The 14,555-nt window shown below is 40.4% G+C and overlaps 1 protein-coding gene across 2 annotated transcripts in view; it reads left to right on the forward strand.

Annotated features, from left to right (window-relative positions):
- Positions 1-8,972: 8,972 nt before the first annotated feature.
- LOC139817702 (uncharacterized) overlaps positions 8,973-14,555 on the forward strand; it is a 214,246-nt gene continuing 208,663 nt past the window's right edge. The window contains exons 1-4 of one of the 2 annotated variants that reach the window (XM_071785966.1): positions 8,973-9,453; positions 10,029-10,435; positions 10,827-10,926; positions 11,184-11,661. In XM_071785966.1, coding sequence (XP_071642067.1) covers positions 9,157-9,453; positions 10,029-10,435; positions 10,827-10,926; positions 11,184-11,327 — 948 coding nt within the window. In that variant the 5' untranslated portion in view covers positions 8,973-9,156 and the 3' untranslated portion in view covers positions 11,328-11,661. Of the gene's footprint in view, positions 9,454-10,028; positions 10,436-10,826; positions 10,927-11,183; positions 11,662-14,555 lie in introns of those variants that run through there. The other variant, XM_071785965.1, reaches the window with a different exon arrangement.

Here is a 14,555-nt window from a genome sequence, read left to right on the forward strand (position 1 = left end):
TTTACGACGCCAAAAGCCTCTCCCGACAGCGAGGCTAACAAATATTGAAATTTCTGTATATCGGAGACCCCAGCATTCTCGTGGATTGCCGTGTCAAATAAGGCGATGAAAGACGGCCATAGGGTGAGATCGCCCTCGAATTTAGGGAGATCGATCTTCGGCAATTTAATGGCCGAAGTAGGCGCGGGTCGCGACGGCTGTTGTGCGGCTGCTCGCTCCGCGGCGGTTAACGTTTCGTATCGTCCTATTACCGCGAAACGCATCCAGTCAAATTCGTCGCGAATCGCGTCTTCGGCAGCGAACTCTTCATCCGTGGCATCTTGGATTATCCTGAGGTGAGCTTCCTCAAAATCCCCGACTACTTGGCGCACGGTTGGATAACGCACAAGAAAATTCGATTTCTGAGCCGCGTTGTCTATTGCGAGCGTCGAATATTGGTCTATCTCCCTCATACGACGAATACACAATTCGCGTCGCGCTCGATTTTCTTTAGGCATGTTGAAAGATCGATCCGTTAACAAGGTGAGATATGTGTACACGCGCCAAACAGCCGAAAAACCGACGAACGGTTTCGAATCGAAGAGTCGACAAAGTCAGGAGGATGGCAGCCGGTCAACAACGCACGAAAATATGTCTCGCTTTGGAATGCCGAGACCAAAACAATTCGAATCAACAGGCGAAGAACACCGCGCCTCGCCAAGGCCGAAGGGGGGCGGGCGGCTCGATTCCGAACAAGTGATCGAAGGCGATGGAATATGTTCGAATATTCGATCGCCTTTGACACTATCAAAGTTGCAATGCGAAATCTGCAACGTTTATGCAGAATTTCGGCGCGGCGAAGACGAATAATGACACGTGCGCGAGCTTTTACAATTTCACTATTCGTGCACAATTACAATTATGCGGATTTCCTCGCCGCGTCGTGCCCATGCGACGGGCGGACGCGGGGGATCACGCGCGGCACTCGGGCACGCACCGATTATTTCGCTTTCCTGTTATAAGGGCTGCGACGATTATGCAGCGGTTGCAATAAAGATCGAGAAAAGGGCACGCGCGCGTACGACTATAGTCACGCGGATGTCTTCGCCGCGACGAGCGAGCGAGAGCGCAATCACGCGATATGAAGTGGTGCGCGTCAACTATTCGATTTAGCGAAGGTCCGCATCGATTAATGCGGCTACTAGCGAAGTATGCACCGAGGGTGCAGCTATTCTGAGAGAATTAATCACGCGGATGTCTTCGTCGCGACGTGCCGATGCGACGTGCGAGCAAGGGAGCGATCCGCGTGTGGTCGAGCTAAGGGCGCGCGCGCAAGAGACGAGATCACGCAGGGCGCGCGTGCTCGCGCTGCTTAGCCGCCGTGTTAATGAGGGCTGCAACGAATGCAGCGAGCGGGAGCAATCCAGATTAGGGCGCGCGCGCAGACGATATCGCGCGGATGTCCTCGCCGCGACGTGCCGAATGCGACGTGCGAACGAAGGAGCGATCACGCGGTACGCGCGTGCACGCGCTGATTATTTGATTCCACTAGCGGCTGCAACGAATATGCAGCGATCGAGATTTAACGAAATAATGGTACGCGCAACGATCAGATCCCGCGGATGTCTTCGCCGCGACGTGCCGATGCGACGTGCGACCGAGAGAGCGATCACGCGGTGCAAGCGTGCACGCGCCGATTATGCGATAGAATGTACGAGACGATTAACGTTGATTAGCCGACTCGCGCGAAAGGTCGGCGGAGTTCTCTAAACGCGATTTTAGATCCGGCTCGAAGGACCAATGCTCGGGGGGGTATCAATCGGTCCCCGGATTCGCGATTGGCCTGTATTAGGGTGGTTCGAAGGACCAGAGGGGCAATCCCCTCACGAATGCAAGCGAAATTAAATGCAAGTAAAGCGGGATAAATCAAGCGAAGCGACTCACCGTATCGCAGCCCGACGCCCTCCTGGGATGATCTCTCGGCCGATCTCGTCTGTCCTCTCGGGTGGCGAATCCTCCTTGATAGCAAGCGGGAGGCGTGCAGGCAGACAAGGTAGCGGGCAAGCAAGCAAGCAAGCAGCAAGCAACACAAAACGGGCAAGCAGGTAACGCGCCGTTCTGACGATTTCGTCGAGCACTCGACGGTGGCTGATACTCCGTCTTATCTTGTCGGCGATTCTTACGGGAGTGTCCCTGCTCCGGCACTCTCTCGGCTCGCGCTCCTGGAAGTACGGCGCGAACGAGTACTATTGTCCCAATAATTGGGCCTGCCACCCGTGGGCGGGCAGCACGAGTCGGGTGAGTCGCGCGAGTATTGACACCTGTCGCGGTCCGCCAACGTTTCGCACGAGTCTCAAACCGACGGTAACTTTACGATTATGAGCTTACTGACTAATATACAACGAGTATCAAACGCGAATCAACCATATCAATATTATATACATGCGACAAACCACTATATTACAATTATATGCAAACGAGCGCCAACCACCATGAATGTTATTTAGACGGAATATGCTGATACATAAGTATTTCGTATAGGGGTCATCAAAGCCTCGTACGACAGGTAGACATCGGCGGCGAACACAAAACACTGATGTGTGAAAGTGACATGTGAAAGTGACGTGTGAAAATGACGAGACAATTAACTGTTTCTGCCGATATTAGCGGAATGAACGAGGAATATGTAAGATAGTCCAGTCATTTGGTCGTAAAAGAAGAGGTTACCTGGAAAGTTTTCCGGGAGTTTTGAAAATTGGTAATTTTATATATTTCGATGTGCTCTTTCCGAATTTCAACTTTGCCACCTCGTATCTTTGCCGCTCGTGCCGCCATATTGGAAAAATGACGCCTAAAAGCAGTTTTTTGACAATATCTCCTTTCCGACTCATTCCACGATAAAAACATTGATATACAAAATAAAACTAGAGAAAATTTCCTACAATTTATGTAATAACCTTTTTTTCCGTAAAATTAATAGTTTTGGCGTCCGAGCGCCGTAAAGTGTAGTTCAACACGCGTTTTGGCTTAAAAACTCATTTCCACACCACCTTGAGGTAGAGTAAGCGGCGCGTTTTTTTTACCGTGGTATCCCCAGTAGGCCTAGTCCACATGCAATTCACTATTCTAAAATTTAGCGCATTCTTCTTCGCTTCGCTGTTCTTGATGGACCAGGTGTTGCGAGTTCATCGTCATTAGTACTGATCAAAACGTCACAGACCGAAATTTCTTCCACATCATCCGCGATGGGATTATCATTTTCATCGCAATCCTCTTCGTTCTCGATTTTATCATACGTTTGCTCGAAAATAGTCTCCGTTTCTTCTTCTTCGTCGCTATCTTGTGATGGAACTTGCGAGTTATCACAGGTACCACTACAATTCGTGCATATAACGGAGCACTAAATAAATAAATAAAAAAGATGTCAAAAAAGATGTCAAAAAGCCTGTGAATGCAGAAAGGCTGGGTTAAAGTGCTCAGTTATATGCACGAATTGTAGTGGTACCTGTGATAATTAACTCGCAAGTTCCATCACAAGATAGCGATGAAGAGGAAGAAACGGAGACTATTTTCGAGCAAACGTATGATGAATTCGAGAACAAAGAGGATTGCGATGAAACTGATAATCCCATCGCGGATGATGTGGAAGAAATTTCGGTCTGTGACGTTTCGATCAGTACTAATGACGATGAACTCGCAACACCTGGTCCATCAAGAACAGCGAAGCGAAAAAGAATGCGCTAAATTTTAGAATAGTGAATTGCATGTGGACTAGGCCTACTGGGGATACCACGGTAAAAAAAACGCGCCGCTTACTCTACCTCAAGGTGGTGTGGAAATGAGTTTTTAGGCCAAAACGCGTGTTGAACTACACTTTGCGGCGCTCGTATGCCAAAACTATTAATTTTACGAAAAAAAAGGTTATTACATAAATTGTAGGAAATTTTCTCTAGTTTTATTTTGTATATAAATGTTTTTATCGTGGAATGAGTCGGAAAGGAGATATTGTCAAAAAACTGCTTTTAGGCGCCATTTTTCCAATATGGCGGCGCGAGCGGCAAAGATACGAGGTGGCAAAGTTGAAATTCGGAAAGAGCACATCGAAATATATAAAATTACCAATTTTCAAAACTCCCGGAAAACTTTCCAGGTAAAACTACCAAATGACTGGACTAAGAAGCCTATAAAAATTGAGGTAACGGCATGCAAGTCCTGTGTTAAGCTTTTCTTCTATCCAGGATGTGTATCTAAGCACAAAATTTATGATAGAAATCGCGAATTGGTGTCGTGTCTTGGCCCATTCGAGAAGTTCATTATTAGTGATGGTGATAAAATAGCTGATATAAATAAAGCATCAACATCGACAGGAAGAACAACGGGACCTGCAAGAATGAGTCCGGCGACAAGTAGCGGAAATAAAGTAGCAGGAACGAGTGGTGCAGTGGATATTGTGTTGTGAGCCGGAAGTAATAGCGGTTAGCAACGACGATCGGTTGGAAACAGCGAGCGGTTAGCAACACCAAATGCAAGATTCGGCAATAGAAATATGATTCCTAAGGTGGCATTCACCTGAGGTTGCGCGGCCACTGACCGTGCAACCCGACCCCGGAAAGCTACGCGATAAAAGGACCGCCGTTCCGATAAGCGGCGGGCACTCTTGACCGAAACGCGTATCGCGACCCGTGCTATTATAATTAAACGCGACCTACCCGCAAGTCAGGGTGTTAAAATAAAGTGAGACAAGTGTATCAAGAACCAATAATTATTAAAGAAGTGTGACGGCCTTCCTTGTGAGGTAATCGAACGCGGACTAGCTCGACGGGTCAGGGGTTCGATAGGAGGCCCAGAGACAGTAACCAGATATGTAGTTTACACGACAACGTTTATTCAATCTTATACATACAAAATCTTTGCCCGGCGGCAATCCCGGTATACGGGCCCGGAGGCCATACGGTACGGAGGATACAGTGCAGGTGCACGCGGCGCGGTATTACAAGAAAGACGGGTCGCGGTATCAACGGGGTAAAGTTCAAATGCACACGGCGCGGTGTTACACGGAAGTCGGAACGCGGTATTTACAGGTTAAAGTGCCACTGCACACGGTGCGGTATTACAATCAATGATGGAACGCGGTATAGTGCAAGTGCACACGGCGCGGTATTACAAGAAAGACGGAACGCGGTATTTACAAGTTAAAGGGCCCATGCACGCGGCGCGGTATTACAAGAGGGTGGAACGCGATATCTACAACGGGGGGGTGTGAATACGCGGCGCGTCGCGGTGGCACGGTAGAAGCGGCCGGTCAGGTACAGGCTGGCCGGTCGGTAGGTTTTAGGAACCCGGGGCTTTGGTGACGAGAGAGCTCGTTATGAGGCCGAGCGTGCTCGACCCCGCTTAGCCGTTGCCGCCGGGAGTTCGGTCGACGGAGGTCGGGGACACCCTAGGACTTGGATGGCTCCGTTGGAAATAGCGGAACGCTGGTGCGGAGACAAAGTGTCTCTTCTCGTCGGGACGCCGGTTTATATATCCCGGCGCGGCGGGTTCGGTGGGAGGGCCACGTCGCGTATCCGAGTGATCGTGAACAATCGTTCGACATCCGACGAGTAGGAAAAAGTATCCGACCGTGACCGTTATTCGCAGGCTTAATTACAAGCTAATTAACATCCGGAAGTGAATATTTTTTGGGAATAAATTGTTTTTCATACGATAATCGCGAGTGAAGCGAGATGATGCAATCGGGGCGTTACCCATTGTAATCCTGTACTTCGAGTACAAAATATACAACAAATATACAAAATATATATTCTTGTTTTTTGTTTTCATAAAAGCAATTGCAAGTTAATTACCCTCGTTAATCCGAATCCCAGCATAAGCTTTCCGAATCTGAAATACTTCGTAAAGAGCGTGGTCGACAACAACGCATTATCGCAGCGGAAGTGCGACGAAGCTGAGGATCGAGAGGAAGTATTTCACGGCAACCGGAAGTCAACCGGGCCTATCAGCGTTCTTCGTAATCGCAATTAAAATGAAGTGGCGACCGTTTTTACGTACGAATGAGTACATTTTCGTGAATTATTCACATCACAGACTCTATGTCACAACCTAACCTAATCATTTGTATTTCTGGTGATATAATCGTTCTAACCCAATCTTTCGTTACATATCTTTCTTTTCTACAATACACAAAAAGATATGTAACAAAAGATTGAGTTAAAACGATTATATCGCCAAAAATACAAATGGTCATACTAATTATTTTCTTATGTTGGCAACCCTTTAATCAACGATTACGTTCATCGGAGTTTGGTCGAAGTGGCCCTTTAATCGCGTATAAAGCTGGGTCTAATCAAATCCTAAATAATTATATATGAAATAGGGGTAGAAAAAACTGAAGAATATAATAGAATTAGAAATAACTTGATATCTCAAAATTTGTGGAAGTTAGAGCAGTCACGGACATTTCTTAAAAAATTCAAAATAAAAAAAAATAAACCCTTTTACCAATCATCGCCAAATTCAATACTAACCTTCCTTTAACGATACTTTACATTAAAAAAAATTGAGCCCGATATCTCAAAATTTGCGGAAGTTAGAGCACCACGAACATCAAATCCGCACGCACGCACACGCACACACACACACACACACACACACACACGGACACACACACACGGACATTTTTTTAACGCAATTTTTTGACGCTTTAGAACACTCTGAACGTATTAGCATCAAAAACAAAAAAAACAATCTTTTCTTTTGTTTTTTTTACCCTACCTTTATAGCTATACTCTACCTTTATATAGCTTTATATAAAATTTTTTTTAAATTTGATTGATTAGACCCAGTTTTATACGCAACCAAAAGTTCATATACGACATTTATGAAAACAAAGCTTCTTCTATGAGGAAGCAAAAAATTGGCCACTTGAAATTAACGCTAAAAAGCACCAAATTCAAAGTTACATATCCTTGTGAAAAATGATCGCAGAATGATGTTTAAAAAAGCGTTTTAATGCTAAATCTTCAGTTTTTGAATGCTTCAAGGCTAGTTTTTCTGCGAAAATTTCACTACAAACGGCGCTAATTTAAAGTGTTCCTCTAAAATTGAAGAAAAAACTTTAACTTTCATAGCGTGCAGCGTGGAAAACAAAATCCGAATGTTATTGTATCAATTGTATCGATGAATTGTATCGTAAAATTTAACATTTTTCCTTTAAAATACTTTTTTAATCATTGCGGTACCATTTTCTTTTACTGACAAGTTATGACAAGTGATTAGTGCATTTTCTGGTCTTTTCTCTAAAAATTTGTGTTCTGCCGCCGATATTCGTGTGTGTGTGCGTGCGTACGTGCGTACGTGCGCGCGCGCGCGCGCGCGCGCGCGCGTGTGTGTGTGTGTGTGTGTGTGTGTGTGTGTGTGTGTGTGTGTGTGTGTGTGTGTGTCACAGCGGAGATAAGTACCCCGCGGTTTGTCACTTCCGTATGAACATTGCAATTTGTCACTTGCACCATTTTGCCAACGGAGCAGTTTCAAAAGATACGAATATCGGCAGCAGAATACAAATTTTGTAGAGAAAAGATCTGAAAATACATCACTCACTTTAAATTGTCATAAGCATAACTCAGTAAAAAAAATGATAGCGCAATTGTTGTTGCCAACTCACAATTGGTCTTTTCTCACACCCACCGCAGGGGGGTAGGCACACAGATTAGTCACTCATTTGAATCAACGTTCGTTTATTATAAACTATGTACATAGCACCCCGCACTCGCAACATTTGACTCCGTTTTCGATTACGCCGATTACTCGCAGGTCGTACCGATGCGTCGCGTACGAATTTCGTGGGCTCACTGGCTCCCGGCGGGAGCAAGCAAACGGTCGCGGCCGGTGCTCCGTGTTATGCTCCTATAAGGAATGTAATGACGATAGATCGCCCGATTGGCTCCAAATTGTCTCGTGACCATTCTATTGGTCGAGTCACTCGGTTTCGCGTGGTTGATCACGTGCTCCGCACCTGCGAAACGTTTGCTTGAAAAGAAAAAAGGAGAAAAGAAAAAGTAAATAGTCGCGGTCGGCGCTTTACGAGCGTTCGAGAACGATCCTCGGATTCGCGTTGAATCTTTAATTCGTAGCAATGATTAAAAAAATATTTTAAAAAGAAAAGGTTAAATTTTACGATACAATTGATAAAATTTGGAGAATAAATTTTGTTTTCCATGGGCACGCTATGAAAGTTGAAGTTTTTTCTTCAATTTTGCAAGGTCTATTTTAAATTAGCGCCGTTTGTAGTCAAATCTGTGCAGAAAAACCTTGAAGCTTTTGAAAGCTGATGATTCAAGCTTTAAAACGCTTTTATAAACATCACTCTGCGATCATTTTTTACAAAGATATGTAACTTCAGTGTATAATTCTAATGAGCCTGAACAATACGGCTGTCAGTAAAACGAATCAGCGATGTACTGAATACTTTCATCCTAATTGAACGACTAATCGCGTTAAAAATAGTATAACGCTTGAATAATAACCTACATAAAGCATTAAGAAAGTAAAACCAATGACGTTGACAAATGTATTTATCTCATAAAAACTGTAATACTGCCAGGAAATAAACAAAATTTATGCCATACGTCAGATATAGAACTTTCACGTCATATAGAACAATTTTATAGTATTTATAAGAGCGCTTCTAGCCGTAGCTTTGTTAAACATAACAAGTTTCCCCACACATATTTTCCACACTGGCATATTACCCTCAGTTACTCTATCATAGAAATTTCTTATTTACTATTGTACTTGTTATAGACATCAACATCGGATATTCTTCAAGTACAATCTATGCAAATTGTAAGATCTTTTAAATAGGAGGATAATTATTTAATATTATAATGTACGATCGTTGCAAAGTATAGAGTTGCCGAAAGTTAAATATTAGCTACGTTTAAGAGCTCTATATAGCGTGTTTACCACGCATATCATCTCTGTACGTCCGTAAATTATACCATTAATTATACTTTCTCTTTAATCACTTCGCAAAGAATGAATAATGTGGCATCGATTTGCGCCTTCTAGAATTGTTTGCAGTTTTGTTTTCACTGTTTACACATCCGAGTGTAATTGCATCTTGCACAGAAAATAGAATGTATTGTCTGTAAATCCAAGAAATCGATTTTCGAGACAATGGTATTAATCCGTATAAAAGTTCATCAAGTACTTTACGTACTTCAAATTTGTGGAACATTTACGAGCACATGGCCTCCCGAATCCACGGCTGGAAAACGAGAAATATTTCTTCGAGATCTCGGTTGGATTCTGGGTATTTTGAATGTATTAGGATCAGTGCCGCCGTTAATTCTGGGTGCTTGCTATTCCGGAGACGATGTTATTCGAATGATGAAGGCACTGTCTGAATTGACGGCACTGATGGAAGTGTTGTTCAATTTAATCTTGTGTAGAATAGGAAGATCTCGATTGCAGGTTTGATTTTGTTTTCTAAATATTAAGAACTTAAAAAATCGCAAATTATGTAAATAAATGTTAAAATAAATCATTATGTTATAGAAACATATTAAGGGTATTTAAATAAGTTAGAGTTTAACGGTTTGACAGGTTATGTCGGGTTAAAGTCGGGTAAAAAGTTAATTTTTAAACTTTTAAACCAAAGATTAATGTGATAGGTTAATGAGTCACTTATGTATTTTGCATAACCTTAAAGAGTAGCGCGCCCAAAGTTAATTAATTAACTTTTTACTCGACTTTAACCCGACATAACCTGTCAAACCGTTAAACTTTAACTTATTTGAATACCCCTATTAATAAATAATGTAATATACTAGATTAATAACACTATATATAAAGTAAACAGTAATATTTGAGCATATAAGCTTATATAAAATAAGAAAGTAGAACTTCTTATAAATAAAATTTAAAGCTTTGCTAATAAATTTTAGTATTTCTAAAAATGATGTAATATATGGTCCAATTAGATATAAAATAATTACTTTAACTAATCATTATAATGAAGTTATTAATAATTTTTAATATTTGTGTAGAATCTTTTAGCAAAATTAAAGGATTTTCTTGAACATTCTGAATCGTATGAGAGGCACATTATACAAAAATATATAGACCGTTATTCAAATTTCTCTATTTTTGTTGGAACATCTTATATATTAGCAGCAATCGCTTTTTCCTGTGGTCCTTTGTTTTTATCAATACACCTTCCAATGGAAGCATGGTATCCGTTTTCCATTGAGAGTATCTATACTAAAGTTATCCTTTACGTATTGCAAGTATTCGCTATCTTGCAAACAGGATTTTGTATTACGGTAGACTTCATGATTGCCATGTTCTTTTGGTATCCCGCTGCAAGATTAGAAATGCTAGGACAAGAATTGCAACAGATATCACACAAAAATCAAACAAAGACATGTATTCAAAAACATCAAGAAATAATAAGGTATGTAATACTTAATTAGTATATAGTATTATTCCTTAATAATATCAAATTGATTATATCATATATTAAACATTATAATTGTATAAGAAAAATATTTTTTAATTATCTCACAATTAGTATTCAATAATTATTTTAAAATTATGTATCTTATCATTTTTTATAAAATAATCCATACTATATTGCGGAGTGTACTACATACTATATATTAGACATAGTACATGAAATTTAATTGCATAGATTATTCATTAGGATACGTTCTATACGTAAAATTATACTTTAATGTTTTAAAAATATATAAATTTATTTTTATGTACTCAATATGAAAAATATGCATATATGTATATAGGTATCATATTATGTACTTGTAACTAATGTTTGTAATTGTTAATAGTTTTGTAGATGATGTCCGATGTGCTGTTCAATATTTGATTTTCAAATCAAATATTACCATGGCTTCCGCAGTTATTTTTGGAGCTTTTCCATTGATTTATGTATGTAATTATAATCTTGTCTTATTGCTATATCATTTTATGTTTCTTCATGTTATCGATATATTATTTATATGTATTATATAGAAAGTCAAATAAGAGGAGAAAAGTCGCAAAATTTGATATATATGTAATATTTTCTATAAAAAAATGTTCAATGAAGTTAACAACTTGCTTATGACATCGTTACAGAGTAAATAAATAAAACTTCTATTTCCTATTTATACGTATTATACAATAACATGTTATATAATATATAGGGTGTTTCAAAAGTAAAAATCAATTGCTTGGGAGGCCATTGGGAATCCAAAAATAAGATAAAAGGTGGCATAACCCCTGTCACGATGTCTGCTCGCGGAAGCGCAACGCGGATCAAAAGGAAAAGAACAGGGAGAGAAGGATGATAAGTCTCTCGAGCTGATCCCTCGCACGAGTTAAAAGCAAGACAAATAGTTGAGTGCCAAACGAATCTAGACGCGATACCGCGATAGCCAAGACAGTCCTTTGTGCAAAGGGACCTAACGGTGGAGGGGCAGGGTGATGTCGAGCAGCGCTAAAATTCTGCAGGATGACAGCCAAATAGATTAGATTTCTTAGTAACAATCAGTAACAAGATTTATTGAAAGCGGAATTGAACAAAGATAGAGTAAACGTAGATTAAACATAAAATAGAAGTAAACGTGAGATAGAATTAAACATGAAATGTACGATATTTCGCTACGCTCGACGTACAAGGAGTCGACCTCAGAAACCGCGATTACATGAAAGGGGTTCTATCGCCAGCAATGGCTTACAGCACAACGACGCCTGATGCGCAATAACAAACAGCAAATAATGCGCGATAGCACTTATCACTACGCGATCACATAAATCTGCGACAACACTTAACATAAAATAGGCGTGACAATATTTAACGCAATTATACTCACAAATATTTAACGCAAACAAGGGATACAACACGCGAAACGTAAAACTCTACGCAGTACGCGAGCAGATACACCCAAGATGCCTCTTAACGCGACATGCAAACAAGGAACAACGTAAAACGCGAACAAAGAGATACGACGCGACCGAGAAGTACGCGCAAGGGCGCCGAACTTCATGCGGTACGCGAGCAGATACACCTAAGGTGCACTCTCAACGTGAACACAGAGAATACACGTCACAACGCGAAATTTCTCGACGGTGCGTGACCACTCCCTACAGAACGCAGCACGCGAACACTAAACGAAACGCGAACGTTCCGGAGACATAGCAACTCGCGGGAGTGTGCACGATCTCTCGCACTCTAGCCGCCTCCGAAGCCTTTCTCGCGTCCCCGCGATTATGATCTCCACAGGAGGCCTTACCGTAACCCTATGATCCCACCAGCCTACAATATTGCCAAAAGGCCCCTCGCACTTGATGCCGACCACTTACGCGAAAACCCAAAATTACTACCCATTCCCGGCGAATATTACTAACACCAAAAACGCATGCCGGCAACAGAGCGGGAACGCGACTCGTAAGCAGAGCTGCCAATTCTAGACCCCAGCCTGACTCGTAAATCGAGTGGTGGGGATTGGTGGGGATACTACGCGCGCTCGGCGGTCCGTCTTTGAGCTTCGGCTGGCTTCGGAAGACTAGACGAGGACAGTCACATTATGTTCTGTCTCCTTCTCGCGCGCTGAATCCTTCCGTACTACCAGTCAGCCTGGTAAACAGCGAGAAGTCTCTCGTGAACGCGAAGGAAGGATTTTTTTGGCGGTGCGGCGCGACGCGACGAAATGCTCTCGTCTACTATCCGCGAGGCTATGTACATATAAAATTATAATTAATATAAAATATAAAAAAAATATAAAATATAAAATAAAATATAAAAAAATACTTATAATTAATATAATTGTATAATAGTTTTCCACGTCACCTAAGAGGTACTATTATAGACGCGTTTTTTTTTTAAGTGGTGTCCCCCGTAGGCCTATTCCACTAAAGAATAACACTATGAAATGATCGTAGCTTGTCAGGGGGACAAATAAAATTATGTAATATATATAAAAAATTGCACTTATTGCTCGTCTAAAAAAAATAAAATTAATAATTTAATAAATATAGTAAATAAGCTGTTAATATAAAAATAAAATAAATAATAAATATAAATAAATATAATATATGTATAATAAATTATATATATATATATATATATATACACACACACACACGCACGCACGCCCGCACGCACGCACGCACGCACGCACGCACGCACACACATATATATATATATATATATATATATAATAAAATTATATAATACATATTGCATAATATTAAATATTATTTCTTTTACATAGCTGTAACTAATATAATGCTTTGCTATTAAAAAAAAAAGGTTAAAAATCATTAACTTTTTGTTATTCCTGCATGTCAAACGAAGAGGGACCAGCAGCAATATCATCATCTGCAGCACATAGCCGAAGACTACTTTTTTGTCTTTTAAAAATAGTAGGATATAATTTGTCTGTCTTCATGAAAGATAAATGCTCTACATCAATCTTCATGTTCAGAACAGTTTCCCCTCTTGTTTTTAATGCTGATTTTAATACACAAATAGCATTTACAGTGGCTGAGGATAATGTGTTTCGTTTTTTTGTTTTGATATCTGTTAGAAAAGAAAATATTCTCTCCGCGTCGGCATTTGAGTTTGGCATCTAATAGAATTCACAACAGATTTTAAATGTGGGTATTTTTCGTTACCTTCTGAATCATTCTTTTGCAAAATTTGTGCCCACATGTCATCAAAATTTAATTTTGACAAATCATTTTTCTCTGTAATGTGAACCATTCTGTCTTTAGACCACTTTCGTCAAAACCGCCGATTGTTTTAACAATGAAAGAAAGATCTTCAAACAATCTTTCTCTGTTGTTATTTGATAAAGCTATTTGTGGAAGAAATATTTTTAACTTTGTTAAAAATGTATCACTTATCGGCAATCTTTTACAAATTTCCTCGGCCGCGGTAATATAAAATTGTAGACAGTTCTGTCGAACAATTGTAACCTCCTTTGCATTTCCATCCTTTATTAATTGACGGAGGTATTCTTCGCAGTTGGGTCCTAAATTTATATCAGTTACAGATCTATGATTTTCAATTTTGCCAAATGTAATATTTGGCAAATCTTTTAAAACTTCTTGTTTTAAAAAGTTTGTACAAATTTCAGTTAGAAAGTCTATTGATTTCAATTGCAGTAAATGAATTCGTGTGTCTACTGCCTGAAAAAATGCATTAAATGCATTAAAATAATTTAAAACATATTTTAGAAACAGCATATAAGCTTTTGTTTCAACATTTAGCATAATGTGCAATAGATTTTCTCCTGATTTACATTTGTCGCTTACGACCATTTCATTTAAAAAAAGTTTTACAGTATCCCAAGAAATCAGAAGTTTTTCAATGCATGCGTGACAAGACAGCCATCGCGTGTCAGCTAACTTTAAAATTTTTAGGTTTTTTTCTTGAAAACATTCTGAAAATTCCTGGAAAATTGCTGTTTTCTTGGGACTACTGTTGATGTAGGAAGCAATTTTTTTTACAAAATACTCGCAAGAAGGAGGAATTGTATTGCACACAGTGTGCGCAGCTAATGCGGCAGAAT

The sequence above is a fragment of the Temnothorax longispinosus genome, chromosome 8, assembly GCF_030848805.1.
Source record: "Temnothorax longispinosus isolate EJ_2023e chromosome 8, Tlon_JGU_v1, whole genome shotgun sequence".
Taxonomy (NCBI): Eukaryota; Metazoa; Arthropoda; class Insecta; order Hymenoptera; family Formicidae; genus Temnothorax; species Temnothorax longispinosus.